Genomic DNA, 24,066 nt, shown 5'->3' on the forward strand with positions numbered 1-24,066 from the left:
ATGAGTGAGTTATGATTGTTTTTGTGGGACTGCTCAAACCACAACTTTTATGAAAATGTGTTCCTGAAGTTTTATTGTTGCAGGCTTCGTTGAGGATTGACGGGTGTTTGCTGCTGCGTTTAAGCATGTTGAGTATGATGTTGAGATGGTTTTTGGTGTGTCGGTTCACATCGATAGGCACTTGTTCTCATTAGAAGTCGTAAGATGCGTTTTGGTGTCCAATGGCGTGTTCACGGATTGAGTTGCGTTGCTTGTGATGCGTAGTTGTTTTGGGGTATTTGTTTGAATTTGAATAAGTGCCTTAGCATCCTAGGATGGGTCTTGAGGTAGGATTAAGTCACAAATGTAGGGAATTCCGTTTGTTCACGATTCCAGCACCTACACGGACCCGAAGCCAGACCTGTACACGGAGTCCGTGCCATGTTTCCTTCAAAATGCGAATTTACAGCATGTACCCGGACCCCTACACGGGGTCCGTGTACCCCCTATTTATAAAATTTTTTTTTTTATTTTGAGTATAAAATATAGGATGTGTTTTATGTTATGAATATAAATATAGGATTTATTTTGTGGTTATGAATATAAAACATAGGATTTTGTTTTGGGGTTCAATATCATGGTTTAGCACGATTATTAAACGAGGTCAAGTCTCGAGTGATCTAGAATGTCATAAGCTATTTATTTATTTCGGTGGCGAGCACGAATATCTACGTCTAAGCTATGAAAGATAAGTGTTTGAACTCATGTTAGTATGTGCAGCAGTGTCCCCACGTGACATCTAACGAATCCCTCAACGCCAAGTAAGTATGTTCGACGTGCAAAAAGAAAATACTTTTAAGTTTTTGAGGTATGCTAAATGTCTTGTGACCAAATTATGAACGGGTTTGGAAGTCGGTGAACGTGGCCTAGGACCTCTCCACCCCGGTAAAGTATAACCGGGTTTAGATCAGGATTGGAAAATGGTAAAGCATGACCAGGGACCAATCCACCCGTTAAAGAATGAACGGGGATCTCATGTATGTGGTAGTGGACTTTCCCTGCCAGCCCAGTACTGTGGTTTAGTCTGATCAGGCACATTTATGTATGGGTCACTTGCTTTGAAACATATCTCTACGCAAAATGATGTTATGTATGCTCAAGTATGTATGATGCAATCACGTTTAAGAAAAGTTTTATCATGATGGCACGTCTACGTTTATGCTATTACGTTCAAGTTCAAGTATGTTTATGCTATTACGTTCAAGTTTCAAGTATGTACGCTCTATTTTAAAGATGCATGTGGTTTTATTACGTATTACTTGTTATTACCAATTTATACCTGTTGAGTCTTTAGATTCACTAGACTTGATCGATGCAGGTGAGGATGACGTTGAGGAGACGAGGGGTGGGGACCAATGAGCCTGCTTGGACTGAGCAGGAGGCTAAACCCGAGGACCGCCCATGTTTTTAAGACATTATGCAATGTTTCAAATATTCTGATTTCATGTTATTGTGTACGATATTTAAATAAGTGTTTTTAGAAAGCTTTATTTGTGATATTTTCATTGCAAATATTTTAAATGATCAGTTTATTGTTATCGCAATTTGAAAGTTTCTATTTAATTAAGAAAATTTTTATTTTTCCGCAAATTTTAAAGTAGTTAAAATTACGGTACGTGACAGTTGGTGTCAGAGCGGTGTTCTTGTAAAGGGTTATACCTTCTGCTAGTTGCGAGAAGCTCACAAAGTCACACCTCAAGTCTGTAAGTTTTAAGTTTTCCTTGTAGTAAGCATGAAATCACGATTTCAGCATGTACATGTTTTAAGTTCAAATTTCTTGCATCCAGCGATATTTGTATAAGGTTATTGTATGCTGGGTTACGTTTTGGGTAAATTTTTAGAACGGTATGCCTCCTAGACGTTTGGTTGCTCGTGAAGCAAGGGATGAGGACAGAGAGGCTAGTGACGGGGAGAGGGCCACTCCTCCTCCTCCACCGCCAAATATGCAGGCACAAATGCTTGCGTTTTCATTAAGAAAACAACATCTGTATGCGTAATTATTGTTGTATATGTTGATGATTTAAATATCATTGGAAAGAATAACGAAATTCAAGAAGCTGTATCGTAGTTGGAGGAAGAATTTGAAATGAAGGACCTTGAAAAAAAAATATTGTCTGAGTTTACAAATTGAACACAGAAAATGTTGAATATTTGTTCACCAGTCAAATTATACAGAAAAAGTCCTTAAACATTTTAATATGGATAAATCAAATTCTTTAAGTACTCCAATGGTTGTTAGATCATTAAACATGGAAAAAGATCTATTCCGTCCATTTAAAGATGATGAAGTTATTCTTGGTCCAGAAGTACCATATCTAAGTGCTATCGGTGTCCTTATGTATCTTGCAAATTGTACAAGACCTGATATATCTTTTGCTGTAAATTTATTGCAAGATTTATCTCATATCCAACAAAAAGACACTGGAATTGAATTAAACATATATTCCGTTATCTACGAAGAACGACAGATTTGGGACTTTTGTATTCAAAAGATACCAATCAAAGCATAATTGGTTATGCTGATGCTGGGTATTTATCTGATCCACACAAGGCACGTTCTCAAACTGGATATGTATTTACTCGTGGATGCACTGCAATTTCTTGGCGTTTACAGAAACAAACACTTGTAACAAGTTCATCAAATCACGCCGAGATTATTGCACTACATGAAGCAAGCCGTGAATGTGTGTGGCTAAAATCAATGACTAAACATATCCAAATATCATGCGGATTATCATTCAACAAGAAGCCTGTGATAGTATATGAAGATAATGCTGCATGTGTTGCTCAAATGAAAGAAGGATACATAAAAAGCGACACAACTAAACATATTCCCCCTAAGTTCTTTGCATTCACCCAAGAGCTTGTGAAGAATAAAGATATTGATATTCTTTACATTCAATCAAGTAAAAACTCATCAGATCTCTTCATAGAGGCACTTCCCACAATAATATTCAGAAATCATATATATCACATTGGGATGTTTTTTCCCTTACTATGATTTTTATCTTAATGAGTTTTTCCTAGTAAGGTTTTAACGAGACAGTATAAAAACACGTAATGAAGACAATCATTTTATCATAATCATCATCACAAGGGGGAGTGTTGAAAATAAGAAAGTTGAATGTTGAAAATAAGAAGTTGAATGTTAAAAATAAGAATTTTAAATATTGAAAATTAATGTGTGATGATGTATGTAATGATGTATTTATTTTTAGATTATTTCCAAAATAATTATATAAATAGGTCTCAATGTGTGAAGAAAATCACAATTGAGTAGAGAAAAAATTTTATAAAGCGTGTAGATTAATATATTTTGTAAGTTTGAAAATTACAAGATTTTTGAAAATACATTAAAATTATATTATTTCACTATATTAAAGTAGTTGGAAAAAAAAAAATTAAAGTACAACTTCAACAACGGAACATACAGCTCGCGGAAGCGGCAACTATCTCCTCTCTTCTCCACCCCAATTTCCTGGTCATCCTCACCCTGAAAATCATGAACACGGCATTGCCATGAACTTTAAGCAAAAACCCACCTCGAATTGAGCTAAATTTTATGAAATTCGTAGAATATACGCACGTCACTGCATAAAGGCGCCATTTTTTGGAACTAAACCTGAGTTTATTCAGTTTTTATACGAGATTACAGGATTTAAATATGGCGTTGATCAGCTCAAACTTTATATACATTAAGTCTTCAGACTCACCGTTGATTTCCCCATTTGTTAGCAGTCTAAATAGCTACAACGTTCATGTAAAGTCGAATCGGAATTCTGAAGTGGGTACAAGTCGGAGCAGAAGTCGGAGTGTAATTCGAGCTGCGAAAACTGAATCCTTGGTACCTCTCGAGAACCCTTTAAGTACAAGCGGTAATAGCGCCTTGGAGCAGCTGGACATCGAACGCGGCGTCTGTGTTCCATTCCGGAAGTATTCACCGGAATTAGTATGTGATTATATTTATTGCAGTCTTCTGAATATTTTTGTTACAGTGAGTTATTACCAAATTTTAACATGTTGGAGTAAAATAAAATTACTGAAATTAAATCGCATTTGTTATCTTATTATTTTAATTCGACTTAATCAATCATATGTAAACTTTCTAGCAGTTCATCTGATATTTTCTGAATTTTAGTTGTAAAATTGGTTTGAATATGTAAACATAATAATATACTCTTGAGGTAATGCGAACTTTTCAGTTTGATTATTTCACACCAAAGAAGGCCGGACTTGTGAGTTTTGTTGTTTGACGAGCAAGACAAGAGTCTTGGACCTTTTGGTCTTAAGTGATAGAAATTATGTGGATTGTTGCCTCTGCAAAATACTCTTTAGCTTTGAAATGATTCGAACCCGCCAAGTGGTGATGTTATCTAGTGAAACTTACTTTGCATGTTGATTACATTTCTGAAATTGGAAGATTATGCTAAAAACGGTTTCTAAATTTGCATTAGCTTAAAATACCAATGTAGCACTTGCATACATTGTTTGCATCATTCTTTAGGAGTTTTTTTTTGCTTCATCGTCATTGTTTGCATCATGCTTTAGGAGTTTTTTTTGCTTCATCGTCATTGTAAGCATTGGTTTGTTATCACTGAAGTTATTTCTTTTGGTTTTCGGCCTTTATCAAATAATTTTGGTTACTCCTCTAGGTGAGGAGTAAAGTGTTTGAATCAAGGGGAACTATACTATCATTAATTGGTAGAGGAGTGGAAATTGTGTGGAAATTGGGACTGTATTGGTCTGCTCTGATGTACGATTGTCTCGTGGGCCGGGATGAAGAGGTTGTTCCTTTTCGGGCTCGCCAATTGAGGAATCTCTTGTGTGACTTGGGCCCTTCTTTCATCAAAGCTGGACAGGTGTATATTTTCCCTCTAGATTATGTAATGTTGTAATTTTGTTTATTGAATGGAAATTTTTTTGTTGATATCTCTAATAGATTGATAATTGTTGGTCCCGAGGTGATCAGATTATAAATGGCATTGAGAAGGTGAACAAATAATTTTTTCAAACTTTTATGTCTGATCCGAAATGCGGTAGAGCTGCAATGGCGCAAGTTTTAATCTTTTGAAGACCAAGATATAACTTATGGAAGCGTCTAAGAACTAATACAAATAGTTATAGCCTTAGGCATAATACCAAAAATCCTTAGCTATATTTCTTCAAAAAAAAAATCCTTAGTTTATTAAATCGTAAAACCGAACCTTGACTAATCAGAACCCTATTACTTATATGAATTTATGGGGATCACAAGTAACGTTAAGATGGACTATTTTAAAGCCATGTCGCGTAGAAACATGTCTATCATGCTTTTGGAGTGTCTCTTCTTTTCTTAAAGTATTCTTCTATTTGATTTCTGCAAAAAGGTGCTGGCAAATAGGCCTGATATTATTAGAGAGGACTACATGAACGAACTCTGCATCCTTCAAGATGATGTTCCCTCTTTTCCCAATCAGGTAATTGATTTATTTTTTATTGTGCTTATTTTCTAATTATTTTTAACCAATCAACCATCATTAAAGTGGTGTAGGTTGCTTTTAACATCATAGAAGAGGAATTAGGCCAGCCACTTGAAGCTGTTTTCAGTAAAATTTCATCAAAGACAATTGCGGCTGCAAGCTTGGGACAAGTTTATCGAGCAACATTGCGGGCCACTGGGGAAGATGTTGCTATTAAGGTACTGTGTCAAACTCATTGTGCCAACTCTGTGTGTTTTGGGAGTGCAATACTGCAAAAATCTGGTTTTGTGCTGCATTGTGGAAATGGTATGCATTTGGGGTGATATTCCACTTTCATATATTAAATTTTAAAACCGGTTTTTCATTTGGCATACCAAATGTTAAGCAGTTGTTTCAAAGATACAAATGTTTTGGGCCATGTATACTTTACATGGTATATTTTATAGCTTTGAGTATAATTGATACTTTTCATTTCTTTGTTTGTTTGATACCAATCACGTCTAAAATCCAGTATTATTGAATTTGTCTTAGCTCAACTCTTGTTTCACTGTTCACGCCCTCTGTTGATAATGGCTTTCTGGTTGAGGCTCATTAATTGTTCCATCTTGGTATCAGAACATAAAGAGACTCTAAAATGGATATATGACATTTGTTTGCAGGTGCAAAGGCCCGAGATAGAACCCATTATTTACAGAGATCTTTTTCTTTTCCGAACTCTTGCTTCATTCTTGAATGGCATAAGCCTGCAAAAACTGGGTTGTAATGCTGAGCTCATACTCGATGAATTTGGTGAAAAGCTTTTGGAGGAGCTTGATTATACCTTGGTATCGCCTTTGAACACTTCTGTTGACAAAGTGAAAATTACAACCCCTCCCCTTCTTTTTTTGTTCAAACATGTTTCTAAATATTTATTACAGGATCAGTGGTAAAAGAATCTTGAGTAATATTTCCGTTTCCTTTGGGAAATAATAATTTATATATGCTTCAGATTAATTCCACATTTTGACACAGAGATGGACTATAATTCATATTCCACTTTTTGCCTATCTAGGAAGCCCGCAACATTGAAGATTTTTATGAGAACTTCAAAAATGACCCAACAGTCAAAATTCCTCGTGTTTACAAAAAGCTTTCTGGGCGCCAAGTGCTGGTGATGGAGTGGATAGATGGAATTCGATGCACCGATCCTCAGGTTTGAATGTTAATTCAACTTTTAAAAACTAGTTTTCTATATGATTCTATGGTACTCCTCGAATCAGGCTATCAAGGATGGAGGAATTGATGTCAATGGATTTTTGACTGTTGGAGTAAGTGCTGCCTTGCGGCAGTTGCTAGAGTTTGGACTATTTCATGGGGATCCACACCCTGGGAATATCTTTGCCATGCGTGATGGGCGCATTGCTTACGTAGATTTTGGGAATGTAGCTGTTCTCAGTCAGGTGAGAAATCGTTAACTTACAGCTTTTATTTTCTTGCTTCTTCGTAATAGTTAACCATATGTCCATATCAAATGCTGGTGTTTATTCATTTTCCTTTGCTTGTGTAGACTCCTTTTGCAGCTCTAATTTTGGTATCGTAATATATTCTCTAATTAGAACAAATCCCATATTTCAACCTAAACACTATAAGTGGGTCAACTATCATCTCGTTAAATGCCTTCTCATTTCGAAAATAAACATACTATTCAGGTTAAATATAAATTAAATAGCAAGCCAAAAACATATACAAGTTTGCATGCACAAATTTTGCTAACCAACGTGAAACGAATATGAAGAGCCCCAAAATATAATGCAAAACTCCTACTAATTTAATACATATGAAAAAGTGTTGCGTATTTTCTGCTTGCAAGCGCACGGTTGTCAAGTTTTAATATATAGAAGTAAAGTATCGTTCCCACGAAGAGTGTATAACTAAAAATATATCAGTGCTTGTAATTAAAATAGTCACGACTTTATCTAAAAAAATCAATAAAAGGTTTGGTTTGCTGAAAATTAATTAATCGTAAATAAATATTAATCTAATCACCGAATCGAGAAAATATCAATGAAAGAAAATGAATGATTTCACTAAGTTTCCACGATAATTATTCGCGGTTGTATTCATGAATTCCAATTATTTAATGGTCAAAAACACTTAATTATTTTATTGCCCCTTTCCCAAGTGACGAATAAGTTGTATCATTTAAACTTCGATCCAAACATTCCTAATAAGAATCTAGGTTTAAATGATAAATGCAAACGATGTTCTTACTTAGGCCTCGCTAAAGTTATACGTCTTTCGAATGATATAAATATTCAACGATGTGTCTCTAATGATCTAGAATCCTAGTCCCTCTCCCGAGTTGTAGAATCAATCAGACGACAAACAATTTATGGCCAGTAAATTGCAGTCGAATAAAAACAAAGAAACACAATTAAACCAAAACAGAATTCAATCATATAAACAACCACGTCAAATCATCATATCCACAAAGTTACATCATCCTCTAGAATGGAAAATTAGTTCATAACGAAATCTAAACAAAATCAAGACATGTTCAAAGGTTTAGACATTGAAACACAAGAAAATGAAAAGGGCGAAAGATTACATGACAAATCAGATGTGGCATCTATGTCCCCAGATTCGCCGTTCTTCGTTGTTGCGATCCAGTCTTGTGCTCCAATCCTTTGTCTCGTGCGTGTATCGTGTTCTCTCGTGTGTTTTTCTCTCTAAAAACGGCTACCCCTCCGCTCTGAAACCCTTTTTTCCTTATATTCTCATCCACTGGCCATAAACGAAAGCCCAATTGTGTTAGTCTCGCCGCCAACAAGCAGCGCCAAGGCGCCCGTTCCTCGAAGGTGTGGCGCCGCGGCGTTGCTTGGGCAGCGCCTAGGCGCTAGTCTCTCGGCAATGTATTGCCGTGCTGCGGGTCTTATCTTTCGAACAATGGGCAGCGCTGTGGTGCTTGTTGCTTCGTGTGATGGCTTAGCGCTGCGGCTCTAGTCTATCAACCGTTTGACGTCAAATTGTCCCTAATAATTGTCAATCATCCAATAGTGGTTTATTTCCTGCACGGCACAAAAACAACGAATACCAAGTGTAATTCTATTCGAAATTAACATAATTCAAATAGATTAACGTATAAATTAAGTGCAATTCTTGCACTTATCAAACCCCTCAAACTTGAACTTTTGCTAATCACGAGCAAATAAAAAGTAAGAACTCAAACAAAACTTTAATTCTAACAACTATAAGTCATGGATATGCAAGCATTGAAGTTGGCCTCCGACTTATCCATTTTCATGTAATTTATAATTACTCAAGAGTCACGTGCGTGTGTGATATGTCTTTGTTCACTTACCCCATCGAATGCTCAAATAAATCCACAGTACCTACTCGCCATATAAACTCAAGAAATCTTCAGCTCAATTCAACTCACACTTCATTAAAATATAAATTCAGTTACACATATCACAAATGACTTTATTGGTGATTATTTGGCTTATAAGATATTCAACACGATTACACCCAAAAATGATGTCACACAATGAGATGCTGACATGCAAATGATTAAAGTTCATACTTGATAACCATGTTTCTCAGGAATGCAGAAGCTTGACTTGAACAACTTTTCTCCACTAGTATATTGGATAGATGTGACAAGATTAATAGGTCTTGTAGGCTTGCAACGTTAGGCTACGACTCATGGCTACAATAAAAGTTGTGAAAATCAAAATTTGAGAGAAATATTTGAATTTTCCTCATTTTCACTCTCATTTCATTCACCATCACTTTTTGTTTTCTTCTCATTCATATCCTCCATTTCCCATATTATTTTTTTTTCACCACTTTTTGATCCATTCTTTTTTTTTTTACCAACTCCTTTATACACATTTATTTTGTTCTTTTCAAGGAGTATTTGAATCATTTCAACGCCAATGAACTTATTTCTCTCAAAATTAGGTAGGATAATAAGTGTATAAGCTTCATTTGGTAGTTGTTGTGAGATATAGAATAGATACAAGTGGGGGCTAACTGTATGTCATTGACACACACCACTTGATTTTTAGTAGGCTCAAAATGGGACACTACGGATATTTCATGTTCATTTGGTAGGCTCGAAGGCTCAAACGGTTGCAAAGATAGCCTAAATCATTCCTGTGTCACATATTATCCGTATTTCGCCTCGAAAATTGTTCAAACAAGTTCTAGATTACCGTCAATCCATCAGTTATCTCATACAAACCAATCACATGCATTGTTCAATCAAAATGATATATAAGATAGGTGCCCAAAGAAAAGTCAAGCATCTCAATCAACTCGAGCCTCAATGGACTGACAATTGACAATAAACAATGAAAACAGGCCCAAAGATATTGAGAAAAATTGCCTTGATCATCTCTGTATTTGCAAAAGTGTCAATCAATGTCATGTGAGAATTACTAAAAATCAGATTTCCATTGTCTATTTAACATCACAGGTATGTAGATTATCTCTACGCATCGATAGTATCAACAAACATGACAGTGCAAAAATTTGTGACTCCCAAGTTATCTTAAACACATGTATTCAGAACCGCAACTTCATTCTCATCAACGGCCACACAATGACTTATACATGACTCTTTTCTAACGACTCTATAATGCAATAATCAAAATGACACTATTTATTTATTTTTATTTTTTTTTTTTCAAACCAAAAGAAAAACGACTCGACTATACTGTGCAGGAAATAACTCATCATTCTAGTAAACTCTAACTCTAACCAATCAAACAAGCAAAGCAAAGCAAGAATATCCCCCCAAACTTAAGTACGTGCATTGTCCCCAATGTACAGTGATAAATCAAGAAAAACATGTGATTACGTACCTCTTACAGCGAGCCTCAGGACTCGCTGTCTTCGTCTGATAGCTCTACCTCCTCATCCTCGTCATACTCGGCATCATCCTCAATAGGTCGGTGTGAAAACGCTGGCGGTGGTGGAAATGGCTCATCAGATGGACTGGTCGCAGGGAAGCGCTGTGCAAGCACACAAGTAAAATCGTGCATGTAATGCATGTGCTCGCGTATGATCCGCCACTGTCTCATCATCATACGCTCTAAGTCATCGAGACGCTCGTGTGCTGTCTGTCCCCTCCCTGCACGTGTCTGTCATGCGTGTGGTGCCTGTGGGGCGGGCGCCCGGACCACTCTCAATCTGCCATCGTCTTTTATCCCTTGGGAGCTTCCCAACCAGTAAGATATCGCCTTTTTTGTGCAACACTGGCTCACTATCATCCCATGTAACCCCAGCTAGGCGGCAGAGCTCCGTGATGGTTGAAGAATGGGGCATGCTAACTGTGGAGGTGCCCCGTGCAGCCTGCAAAATCGAATTCATGATCACCCAGCCTGCAAAATCGAATTCATGATCACTCGGCCTGCATCCACTGTCTTGACGGTGATGATTCAGTAAACCAATGCTGCTTTCGTTTTCGTCACATCAGAAACATGTCCAGATGGCATCAACCGCGAGGCGACAAAATGATACCAGTTATATGTCTCCCTAATCATGGACGTCGCTGGGAATGTGACCGGGGCTCGCTGATTATTGAGCTTCCAAACCGTGCCCGGCTCACAAAGTGCGGTGATGATCTTCTCATAGGGATAGGCCTCTCTCATAAACCTCGTGTACTCGTCAATGTCATAATCAGTCATCGAGTACAACTAGTTAATAGTCCTACTGTCGAAAGCAACCATCCGTCCCCGGATTTTCACGTGATAGTCCTCATCCTTAAGTTTTACATTAGCATAAAATTCCCGAACAAGGGACATCACAGCATCTGTAGGCGGCTTCACAAACTCGTTCCACTGCAAATACTGAGCCAGAACTAATGTCTCACAACCCGGGACGCTCTGATCCATCCTCCTTTCCCGCTACATGTTTTTTTCTTGCAGTTTTGTATAATTTTTAGCGGAGACAGCATCCCAGAACCGTCGTCTATCAAAACAAGCAGCATACGACTCACCATCCCCAGATTCAACCTGTTTGCTCTTCTTCTTCGGCGGCATGCTTCAACTCAAATAATAAATCTCACTCAATAGCACTTGTCCCTACAACAACTCCTCGCAACAACGATATTCCAACAAGATATCCACCACAATATCAACACAATATATCGATCACCACTTCCCTATAACATGCTCAATCCAACAACCCTTGATAACAAACTTACTCAGGCAATTTATCGAACACCTTGTAAGCACAACTTCAAGAATTCTATTCAATCAAATCCAAAGCAAGAAAATCGAGACTCACGATACCAAAGATGATTACCTTGTGATATGACCGAAATTTGCTTGCAATCACCCCTTGGTCGACTTTTTTTTTTTTTGAAGAATTGTCGATGAAATCTTTACGCCACAGGAGACCTAGAAGGTGAGATATGAAGATGAATTTGGGTTAGGAATGATTTGTGTTGTGTATTATGGAGTTTTGAAGGAGAGAAATTGTGGAAGAGGCGATTTTCGGTTGTGGTTTAGGAGTAGGAGCCGCGGCGCTGTATTTGTTTCAGGATAGAATGAAATTTCGTCATACCTTTTTTTTCCTTATACCACGAACTAACGCTGCGGCGCTTGAGGTGCTGCTTCTTGGGCAGGCTAGCGCCTCAACGCTTGTTGGTTAGCGCCGCGGCGCTTACTCCTCGGGTGCGTGGCGTTTCGGCGCTTAAAGTATAGTGCCTAGGCGCTAGTCTTGTGCAAAGCTAGCGCTGCGGCGCCCGCTGCATGGTGCCTAGGCGCTGAGTTAGCCAAATTTTTGTCCGTTTAAGCTCCTTTCCTCGCCTGTTTCAACTTTTACCTACATGATAACACACGTATCAATGTCTAATCTTCACATGCAAAATTCAATAAAATAACAACGCAAAAATAAATATACTACTGAAAATAAAATACTATAGAAATAAAGAAAACGAAAGCAATAAAAGATACTGATTGAGTTGCCTCCCAACAAGCGCTTGGTTTAACGTCGTCAGCCTAACTGTCACCAGTTTTGTTCAAGGTGGGTCGTGTGATCTCTTGGATGCCTTAATCTCCACGCTCTGACTTTCGACCTCCATGGTTAACTTTCCTCGTTTCACGTCAATTACGGCTCTAGCAGTAGCCAAGAATTGTCGTCCTAGAATGACATGAACATTCTGACTGTTCTCCATGTCAAGCACAACGAAATCTGCTGAAAGCCTCGGTCTATCGATCGGAATTTCAACATCTTCCACAAAACCCAACGGTGCCTTGACCGATTTATTTGCCAGCTGCAAGATTAGTTTTGTGGACTTCATCCTGCTCAGTCCAAGTTTCTCGTAAAGAGAACTTGGCATTACATTCATGCTCGCTACTGAATCACAAATAGCTTTTTCCATCAGTTGACCTCCTGTTGCACACGGTACAACAAATTCCCCGGGGTCTTGCAGCTTCTGCGTAAGTTTTCTTTGTATCCCCTCATCGCTTCCTTCAGTAATTATCACTTCTTTCTGATCTTCAAACTCAATGTAGTGTGTAGGTTCTTCAGATCTTCAAGACCTTTTTTCTTTTGAAATTCAGCATTCAATTGTATAAATCTTTGGGGGTAGAGAAGTAAAGAAATATCAAAGCAACGATCTAAATCGTAACTCTTACTTTTCTTACCTCGGATTCCTTTGCTTGGTGGTGGCTTATCTTCCCGGATGGGTGTGGGATCAACATTTTTCTCTTCTCTGTCTACCATACCAATCTCTCTTCATGCTGTATGAAAACGGCGTTCACTTCTATCAGATTTGGGTCTGCAATCTTTGGTACTGTGCCTGATGGTTGAGACGTGAGTTGCTTCGTTATCTACCCCACTTGCAACTCAAGGATTTTCAAGGAAGCACCAATATTCGCCATGTAGGTCTCTAGGTTATGAAGCCTATTCTCTGTCCTAGCCATCCTCTTACCAGATTCAGCAACAAATGTCCCAACTAGATCCTCAAATGATGGCTTTCTTCCCCATTTGATGTATTGAACCCCGGTGGAGGAATGAACAATAAGAAAAATTCTCGTGATTTCTCAAACCAGGGTGGTAAGTATTAGGGGAAGGGATACCTCGATATCCTCTATAGCCTCGAAAATTCTTGTTGTTGATGTATTGAACTTCTTCAGGAAAATGTGATTTTTCAACAACAACCGGTGGTTCCTCAGTGTTTGATGTACTCACTTTAATCATGGCTGCTATCTGCGTATGTGAGTGACGTAATAAGATCCACAGCATAAACTCCAGCTGTCTTCTTTACTCCTGACCTCTCAGATGGCCACTGGTAGCTATTAATAGTCATCTGCTCAAGCAAGTCATATGCTTGAGCAGGAGATTTGGCAAATATCGTGCCACCAGCCGCTGCGTCCACTGTTGTCCGTGTCTGGCCATTCAACCCGTTATAGAATAATTCAGTTTACACCCAGTCTTCAAAACCATGATTCGGGCACCTCCTCAGCAACTTCTTGTATCTTTCTCATGCCTCATATAATTGCTCAAAGTCATCTGCCTAAAAGTGTTGATCTCGATCTTTAACTGTGCAGACTTCGCAGGGGGAAAATATTTAGCAAGGAAGTTTGTTGCCAACTCCTGCCACGTTGTGATGCTCCCCAATGGAAGCGATTGGAGCCATCCTCTTGCTTGATCCCTGAGAGAAAATGGAAATAAACGCAATCTAATAATATCATCAGAAACATTATTAATCTTTAACGTATCTGTGATCTCCAGGAAAGTCCTCAAATGAACGTGAGGATCCGCAGTGGCAGTTCCCGCAAATTGGTTCTGTTGAACCATATTAATCAGTGGAGGGTTCAATTCAAAATTGTTGGTGTTTATAGTCCCCCGAGCAATGACAACGTCGACTGGAGATTCCTTGATTTTGTGTTACAAAAAAAGGGTTTGGAAATAGATGGAGGATGTGGATAAAAGCGTGCGTGTCTAACGTATCATTCTCGATTTTTATCAATGGAAAGTCGAGGGGAAAGTTTAGAGGGGAAAGAGGAATTCGACAAGAGGATCCTTTATCACCCTTTCTTTTTAATGTAGTTGTTGATGTTTTGGGGCGGTTGGTAAACAAGGCTAAGGATTTGGATGAGGTGAGAGGATTAGTGGTGGGAAAAGGAAATTTAGAAATTTCGCATATCCAATTTGCGGATGACACGTTGTTTTTGGTACAAACAGAGAGGCACATGATGGCTCTAGTGGAAATAATCAAATTATTCGGACTTAAATCGGGTTTGAAGATCAATTTTGAAAAAAGCGTTATTTTGGGAATCAATTTCGAGGATGAAGAGGTGGTGGGTTTGGCGCAAGCGATTGGATGTAAAACAGATGATTGGCCGATTAAGTATCTCGGGCTACCGTTGGGAGGTCAGCCTATGAATTTCGCGTTTTGGGAACCAATCCTATCCAAGATGTCAAAAAAACTTGCAAGTTGGAAGAAGGCGTTCTTATCAAAAGGAGGACGTCTCACGCTGATAAAGTCAGTATTAAGCGCAATGCCGTTCTATTACATATCTTTATTTAGGGTACCAGTTAAAGTGGCCGAAAAGATGGAAAAATTGATGCGTGATTTCTTATGGGATGGAATGGACGAGGATAAGTATTGTCATGTTGTTGGATGGGAGCAGGTTTGTAAACCGAATGATAGGGGAGGGTTGGGTTTGAGGAATATCGGCAAAAGAAATAGAGCTTTATTAGGAAAATGGTGGTGGAGAGGCACAAAGGAAAAAGAAACGTTGTGGAAAAATGTTTTAAAAAGCATTTATGGTCTTCATGATAATGGGTGGGACTTGGGTTTAGCCAGGAATGCGACATTCAGAAGCCCTTGGAAATATATTTCTCGTTTTTTCCCGGCATTTCATCTTCTGAGTGGATCGGTTTTGAGAGGGGGTTATTTTATCCGGTTTTGGGAGGATGTTTGGGTTGGTGTGGGTCCTTCTTTCAAAGATCGTTTTCGTTTTTTGTATAGGATTTGTACACAGATTAATAAACCTATTCGAAGCTTTTTAGAGGTGGTCAATGTAGGAGTCAGTCAATCATATCGATGGGACGTGCGTTTTAGGAGAAATCTTAACGATTTCGAGCTAGGGGAGTTTGCTACTCTTGTGGGTGTTTTAGATACGGTAAGGTTACAGGTGGGTTCAGAGGACTTCAGGGTTTGGTTGGGGGATTCTACGGGCTTATTCTCGGTCAAATCTTTTTACGAGTTTTTCTTTCCAGTTCATATTTTTCTAATCTTTCTCTTGTCATGATCATATCTGGAAAGTACCTATCCCACAAAAGATTCAGATTTTCTCGTGGATTGTGGCTTTGGGAAAACTACCCACATCTGACTCGCTGCAAAGAAGATGGCCAACTTGTGCTTTAAGTCCGCAATGGTGTACGTTGTGTCAGGACCACGCAGAGACTCAGGATCATTTGCTACTACATTGCTCTTTCTCCCGAGGATTATGGTATATGGTGATGCAAGAACTAAGATGTTATTGGGTATTTCCGCACAGGGCACAATATATATTCGTTATTGAGCCTGGTATCTCATCGGGGATAAAAGTTAAGAGTTTCTGGTATGTGATAGTTCATTTCACTTTTTGGACAATCTGGTCAGAGAGAAATAACAGAATTTTCCACGACTCTTCCGCCACTGTCAATGAAGTTTGGGAGATTATCAAATTCAGAGTTGCAGCTTCGACAACAAAGATTAAACATTTCAACCATCTCTCTATATCAGACGTTTGAAGTTTTTAATGTCTTGACGACAGTGTAGTGGCTTATTTTAAAAATGCGGACTACTCATCCGCTTCCTTTCGCACGATTATCAAGTTTTAATATATGGAAGTAAAGTATCGTTCTCACGAGAAGTATATAACTAAAAATATATCAGTGCTTTTAATTAAAATAGTCACGACTTTATCTAGAAAAATCAATAAAAGGTTTGGTTTGCTGAAAATTAATTAATCGCAAATAAATATTAATCTAATCACCGAATCGAGAAAATATCAATGAGAGAAAATATCTAGAGGAGTGATTTCACTAAGTTTCCACGATAATTATTCCCGGTTGAATTTATATTCATGAATTTCAATTATTTAACGGCCAAGAACACTTAATTATTTTATTCCCCTTTCTCAAGTGGCGAATAATTTGTATCATTTAAATTTCGATCCAAACATTCCTAATAAGAATCTAGGTTTAAATGATAAATGCAAACGACGTTCTTACTTAGGCCTCGCTAAAGTTATACGCCTTCTGAACGATATAAACATTCAAAGATGTGTCTCTAATGATCTAGAATCCTAGTCCCTCTCCCGAGTTGTAGAATCAATCAGACAACAAACAATTTATGGCCAGTAAATTGCAGTCGAATAAAAACAAAGAAACACAATTAAACCAAAACGGAATTCAATCATATAAACAACCACATCAAATCATCGTATCCACAAAGTTTCATCATCCTCTAGAATGGAAAATTAGTTCATAACGAAATCTAAAAAAAAACAAGACATGTTCAAAGGTTTAGACATCGAAACACAAGAAAAAAAGAGCGAAAGATTAGATGACAAATCAGAATTGGCGTCTCTGTCCCCAGGTTCTCCGTTCTTCGTCGTTGCGATCCAGTCTTGCGCTCCAATCCTTCGTCTCGTGCGTGTATCGTGTTCTCTCGTGTGTTTTTCTCTCTAAAACCGGCTACCCCTCCGCTCTGAAACCCTCTTTTCCTTTTATTCTCGTCCACGGGCCATAAACGAAAGCCCAATTGTGTTAGTCTCGCTGCCACTAGCGTCGCGGCGCTGCACACCTAGTTCCTCGAAGGTGTGGCGCCGCGGCGCTGCCAGGCACTAGTCTCTCAGCTGTGTAGCGCTGCGGCGCTTATCTTTCGAACAATGGGCACTGCAGCGCTGCCCTGGTGGCGCAGCGCTTGTTGCTTCGTGTGATGGCTTAGCGCTGCGGCGCTAGTTCCTTGGCACTGCGGCTCTAGTCTATCAACCGTTTGACGTCAAAATTGTCCCTAATCATCATCAATCATCCAATAATGGTTTATTTCCTGCACGGCACAAAAACAACGAATACCAAGTGTAATTCGGTTCGAAACTAACATAATTCAAATGGATTAACATATAAATTAAGTGCAATTCTTGCACTTATCAAAAAGTCTAATAAGCTCTAACACCAAAAAAAAAGGCCATGGTTCTCTCCAAGTTGGACCGCCCGCAGAACTCTGAAATCCTTCGGCATACCAAACTCAGCAAGGGGTGAGTCAAGGCTCAATGCATTCATATTCACATATATATGGGGATTAAACAAATTATAAATCCTATAAAGATTAAACAGCAATGAACTTTGAGAACCTTATGACTATAAGGACGCTTCTAGTCAACTCTACCTTTCATAACATACAATGATCACAATATTCCACACCATAGTACCTTGAAAATTGAAATTGAAATTCACCGTTAACATCAAGAAATTTAGTCCCCAAACCACACCATTATAATTGGCAACCAACAACATTGGTTATTCCAGATATAATTCGAGTGGAAATTCAGCTATAATCACCAGCCAACAATATCAATAAAAACTTCTAAAACACCACAAAATTATCATACTAGTCAACCCCATATCTCAAAAAAATAAGCATGAATCAGAAATCAATTTAGTTGGTATGATGTATTCCTATTAGAAACTAAACGTGTAAAACTCAATCATAATCAATAATATATCATTTTTTAACTACAATATTTATTCCGGCTAAACATAATGCAATAAACAGGAAACTATTGGTGTCAAAACAAAGCTCCTACCTAGGGCTATCCGCCTATCCGGATATGCGATCGGTTTAGCCAGGACATAGATGAACAGTGACTAATTTGATCTTAAAGCTTTCATACACATGCACCTCTGTTCTCTCTCGTTTATAGAAATGTTAAATAATTTTATCTATATAACTGTCCAAACCAAGATAAATATGCTGATAGGCTTGGATTTGTGCTTGTTCTTTAAGCAAAAACATAACACGTTTGCTCATAGACTATTCGTCCAAGGTTCACTTTGGCCATCCACACACAGACACTAGGCAGTTTGTCGATTTTGTTGTCATTTCGATTTTTTTTGTTTGGTTAAATTTGTACCATTTTTCACTTGCTATACACTTTTGCATAATCGTGTGTGTTGTGGGTTGCAGTTGAACCGCATGTTTTATAGTTATCAGACAGTCATTTATAGAATTAAATGTTTGTTATTTTATCAAAAGTTATTGTTGGTGGAAATAGAACAACATAAATCTTTTTAATCAGTAGTGTAATTCAAGCTCTAGTTTCGAGTGTGAGCAATTATTGCTCCCAACGATGTTCCAACTAAAATTTCATTTGACTTACAATTTTAAAAAATCAAACACAGTTTTGACACCAATTTTAGAACCAAATACGTGCTAATTTACCAAAAACTATAGTTAGTGATAATTGCGCTAAGCACTAACTCAAATATTTTAAATCGGCATAGTAGTACGAATGTAGCATTTCAATTGTTCTCACTGTACAACAAATATTGCTCACTAACACCATTGATATGTGTTCTCTCCATCGAAGATCTAAATATGTCTTTTGGTCCCAAATGGTTTTAAATAATTATTGAGAAAGTGAGCTTAAAAAATATCTCATATTTGTCCTCCGTAGTAGTGGTTGTGAATCACTGTTTTATTATAAATAAAAAAACGAAACTGCCAATGGTAAGAAAGTTTTCTATATAATATTTAAGGACGTCTACAAAAGAAATGAGGGTATGCATTTTGGGGCACAAAGGGAGATTCTGTTGCTATTCAACTCTACAATAGTGTGTTAAAAAAATTTGCCCATTTCAGGATGAGGAGAGTTCCATAAAGAGATGCAATGTGTGTGAGATATTGTTTATTATTTTATTTCTTATCTCTATGTGTGGAGAACATGATATTCTAACTTCATGTTTTCAACCTTTATCATCTCAGTCTACTGCTTCTTCCATTCTTCATTAGTTTCTAAAAGAGATGAATAACAACTTGTTTTTCTATTTTTTGTCAGCTAAATAAACAAATACTGATAGATGCTGTTGTCCATGCTGTAAATGAAGATTATGCTGAGATGGCCAATGATTTTACTAGGCTTGGTTTTCTTGCGCCTGGGACTGATGTATCCCCCATTATTCCAGCTCTGGAAGCAATTTGGCAAAATTCTCTTGGAAAAGGTCTTTCTGACTTTAATTTCAGAATTGTCACAGGTATTCTCATCTATTTCTCAGAGTGATTGAGTGGATTCCAATATCCTGTTTTGGTTTGTGCTTTCCTTCTTCTTAAACAGTAAATTGGATGGATGGAGTGGAAGAATGGGACAGTGCTTTTATATTATTTCATATGGAGAGTTTAATATTGTTTTTCATAGATAAGTCCATAAAATATGAGCTGAATTTGCTTTTGATTGATATGCTCCTGCTGTTCACTTTTCTTGCAGGAAAATTTAATCAGCTTGTTTACAATTACCCTATTCGTATTCCAGAAAGATTCTCTCTTGTTATCCGTTCTTTATTGACTCAAGAAGGCATTTGTTTCACCCTGAAACCAGATTTCAAGTTTCTTGAGGTGATGCAATTTTCCCTTGATTTTGGAACAGTTTTTTTTAGTGGAATGCTTCATGTGGATTGTGGTTATGTAGAATGAATACCTGATTTTTAATATGCTCCAAAAACACCAACAAATTTCTTTCAAACTGGTTACACATTAGTCTGGGAAGAATGAGAAATTTCTGCTGATATTGGAGGAAGGAATATTGAATCTATCACCAATAGTCGTAGCTCTCTCATATGTATACTAAATCATAACAATCTATATTCTATGGGGCAAAATCCCTTGTGATATTCAAAAGTAGGCAATATCAAAACTAGGCATGAAACCCCTTGTGAGGAGAGAAAACGAGGCACAAAACCTCATTTGTTTTAAAATGTGCTTCAGAAAATTCCCCATGGTTCGTAATAAATAATAAAGAAACCAAAAAAAAATATCTTCTTTATTCACGTTTTTAATCAATAAAAAAATGAGATTTCGTTGCTAAAGACCTTCGCATGAATCATTAATGGCGGATAGAAGTGTCAAATGACATTGAAAGACAGATAATTCCCTTGCTGACACAATCTTCGAGGGGGGTTAGCAATATATTCGAAGCTAGGGGGGATTTTATGCTTATTTTCTTCTCAGGGTTTTTAGCAGCTTCTGAATGGGGCCACAGTTAATTTCACTCCATGTGTATTGACTGCAATAGTTGTTTTAGTAAACTTTAAATTGGGAGTTATTCGATTTTAATTGTTTCTTACCACATGGCACGTAACTGCAGTAGTAGAAATGTTTAGTTGGGATAAACAGCTATACAAGCTTGAGTAGTTACCATTCGTATAGCTTGAGTAGTTACCATTCCCTTGAATGCTAACAATATTCAGCTGTGACTTGTCAAGCATGCTGATTGTTTACCGCAATCATTTTTTAAAATTGTTGACATTACAAGTGGAGAATTTTGCAATAGGTTGCATATCCTTATGTTGCAAAGCGTCTCCTGACAGACCCGAATCCTGCTTTACGTGAACGTCTGATTCAGGTTAGATTACATCCTTTGGTAAAAATGTATTGTCCTTTTTTTGGAGTCCGACAATGTATGTACATTTGATCTTACCTTTTTCTTGGTGGCTCCTACTCTATAAGTGTATACGCTTGATCTTCTAATTTTAGAAGATGTGTTGTGGAGGACGACTCTAGATTACTAAAGGGTGCAGTTTGTGATGTTATCCTCTACTTGATTTCCCAGGTTCTATTTAAAGATGGCATTTTCCAGTGGAAAAGACTCGAGAACCTAATTATTCTAGCGAAGGAAAATGTAGCAAAAATGAGCAGCAACCCTGCGCTACAAGGAAATAACATGTACATCACTTTCTGTTGACCTTTTAATTGAGTTTGAATCTGTTCTTCCCATTAGCAGAATAATTTGAATTTTCTTTGTGACAAAACTTGTTACTTTCCCACCCCAGATATAGAAAATTACTTGGGCGCTCATACTGCAAATGCCCAATATTTTTTGGCTGTCTATGTGATTCTGGGTTCTTCTCATTCAGGCCAAAGTCTATTGAACGGCGAGTTGAAAGGAAATTGGATTTGACGGACACTATCAAGGATGGGACCCGACTTTTTCTAATTGACGAAGGAATTCGGAGGCAGCTTATACTTGCTCTAACAGAAGATTCCAAGCTCCACGTTCAAGAGGTTTGTGATATCTTCGGGTATTTAATTTTTAGAAGGTGCTTACACTGGTTAAGACTTTACTGCATACTCGAGTTGTGTGTGTCATATAGAGTAAGAGGACAAACGAATCTAGCCGACTCAAAAATTTCGGAGTTGTCTTGTATATCATTCGATTTGTCATCGAAGTTATCTAACTCGAGACAGGAGCATACCTGTTTATGCTTGAATATATTTGTGAACCAACAGTTTTGTTTGATAACTTGTGTGCCGCTTCAAGCTTTCATGTGTTTATTAATAGTTTGATTATATAATCAGAGTTAGACAAGCTTATGAAATCGAGCATTGTTGTATATAACTTAATAATTAAGTTCGAACCAAACTAATTGAGTTCGAATTTGAACACCAAGCCTAAACAAAAGTGGCACCAAAATTAGTTCATTTTCAAGTTTCGACCTGACGAAAACATACAAGCTCAAACTCAGCTATGAAAAAAACATGAGTAGTGTTAACTCAATCTAATCATTTGCATCTTTAGTGGAGAGATGTATACTGTAGTTTATGGCTCCCCACCCGGCAAATTGTTTTGGTCTTCCTCCTATAGAGGCGAATTTTGTGGATATAGAGTTTTACACTGTACCTTAGTTCGTCGTATGAATTGTCGTTTTTGTTCAAACGCCCCCACCCGCCCCCGAGTCATGAAATATGACAGTGACATGCTTTTGTAGCTGGTAGACGTATACAGACTCCTCGAGGACCAAATCGACATACCTTCTATCGCGTTGCAAGTATTACAAGGTAAAGCTTTATTGGAATCGAACTCGGAATTGTTTTGTGATGTGATGTGAAGTTTCTGAGGAACCGCGGGCTTCATTTATATCTCACGAGCCTGCATCTTTTCTAAATTTTTACGCTCGTCTTTTGATTCCTTTGCAGATCTACCCTCTGTTGCGAGGGACGCGATGCTTTCTTGGAGCACCTCCGTACTATCAGATAGATAAGTTAAAATCTGGTGTCAGTGGTATTCAGCTGCACTGGCCTTGTTATGCCCCTCTGTGTTGCCTTATTGACAAGAGCCAATGCATATTGCGAATGTGATGCACAAAATGAAATTAAATTTCGGTACATGACTAGTAGGTTCAAGTATATAGATGTGTCGTATATGTTCCCAAGACGGAAAGGCTGAAATGGAGACATTTTGTAAAGTCGGATACTGATTTTTTTAATTTTAGTTTATCGTTTCAGGTCCATGGCTCATAGTTGTGAAAAGCGAGTGCTTGACTGCACCTAAATTACACAGGCGCAGCCATGCGCACCCAATTACACAGGCGCCCAGGCGCATGTCTTGAAACAGACGCTCTAATTATTCAGGCGCAAGTCTTGAAACAGACGTGTGCATAGGCGCAAGTCCTGCGCCAGACGCAAAAGCGACTGCCTCGTGAAATTGGTCTTTAGTCTTGTATAAAACTAAAAATTGATAAGTCCAATCAATTTTGAAGCTCAATTGAAAAAATATATATATATCCACCTGTATGCATGTAACCACATGCCCGTGCATGCGTGTAACGGATGCAACAGATTTTTAATCTCCCTCAAACTTTTAATTCTAAGTTCTATCTGCGTGCAGTGCCCAAAACTACAGTTTTGATTTCTCAATTTCTAGCGATTCAAATCAGGTAAAAGGCCGCTCTTATTTTCTTTTTCCAATTGCAATTTCTTTCATATGAAGAATTTCTAAGCTCCCGCTTCCAATTCTCCTTAGTCCTCGTATCTTCTAAAGCTTGTTCTTGCCTGTTAAATCTAACATGAAATTATGCAACATTTAGTCGACCCAAAAAGTACCAACAAAGTTAAATGCAATTTTTGTGGGGAAATAACTAATGGTGTGATTTATCGACATAAGCAACATTTTGTTGGTGATCATAGAAATACGAAAACTTGCACAAAATGTTCAGAGCAATGAAAAAAGAAATCGGTTCTTATATGGCAAAAAGAAAGACATGAAAAATCAAATGGATGTGATCCATCTCTTCGATGAAGTTGCAGTTTGGAAGTCGAAAAAGATGCCCCAGCATAAAAAAAAGACATATCAGCTTCATTTGATCATTGTTCTAGTCTTGCACCTGATTTTCAAGCAAAGAAACTAAAACAAACTGACCTAATAGATTTATATTTTCGACAAGATGTTGAAGAGATTATGAAGCAAGGAAAGAAAAAAGATACAAAGTTGTATGATAAAAATAAGAAGAAACTGTGGGAGAATGCGCTGGAAATGTTCGCTAGATCAATGTATGATGCAGATATTCCGTTTAATGTCATGAATTA

At 37.8% G+C, this 24,066-nt stretch overlaps 1 protein-coding gene across 1 annotated transcript; it reads left to right on the forward strand.

Moving 5' to 3' along the window:
* The first annotated feature begins 3,439 nt into the window (after window positions 1-3,439).
* Window positions 3,440-22,991, forward strand: LOC140982692 (protein ACTIVITY OF BC1 COMPLEX KINASE 1, chloroplastic). Its single transcript, XM_073449338.1, has 14 exons — window positions 3,440-3,988; window positions 4,692-4,898; window positions 5,406-5,495; window positions 5,570-5,716; window positions 6,158-6,322; window positions 6,550-6,690; window positions 6,758-6,937; window positions 19,547-19,742; window positions 19,973-20,100; window positions 21,035-21,106; window positions 21,314-21,426; window positions 21,618-21,765; window positions 22,470-22,539; window positions 22,678-22,991. Exons 1-14 carry the CDS (start codon window positions 3,704-3,706, stop codon window positions 22,740-22,742), a joined length of 2,007 nt encoding a protein of 668 aa, XP_073305439.1. The 5' UTR covers window positions 3,440-3,703; the 3' UTR covers window positions 22,743-22,991.
* The last annotated feature ends 1,075 nt before the right edge of the window (window positions 22,992-24,066 follow it).

The sequence above is a fragment of the Primulina huaijiensis genome, chromosome 8, assembly GCF_012295235.1.
Source record: "Primulina huaijiensis isolate GDHJ02 chromosome 8, ASM1229523v2, whole genome shotgun sequence".
Taxonomy (NCBI): domain Eukaryota; kingdom Viridiplantae; phylum Streptophyta; class Magnoliopsida; order Lamiales; family Gesneriaceae; genus Primulina; species Primulina huaijiensis.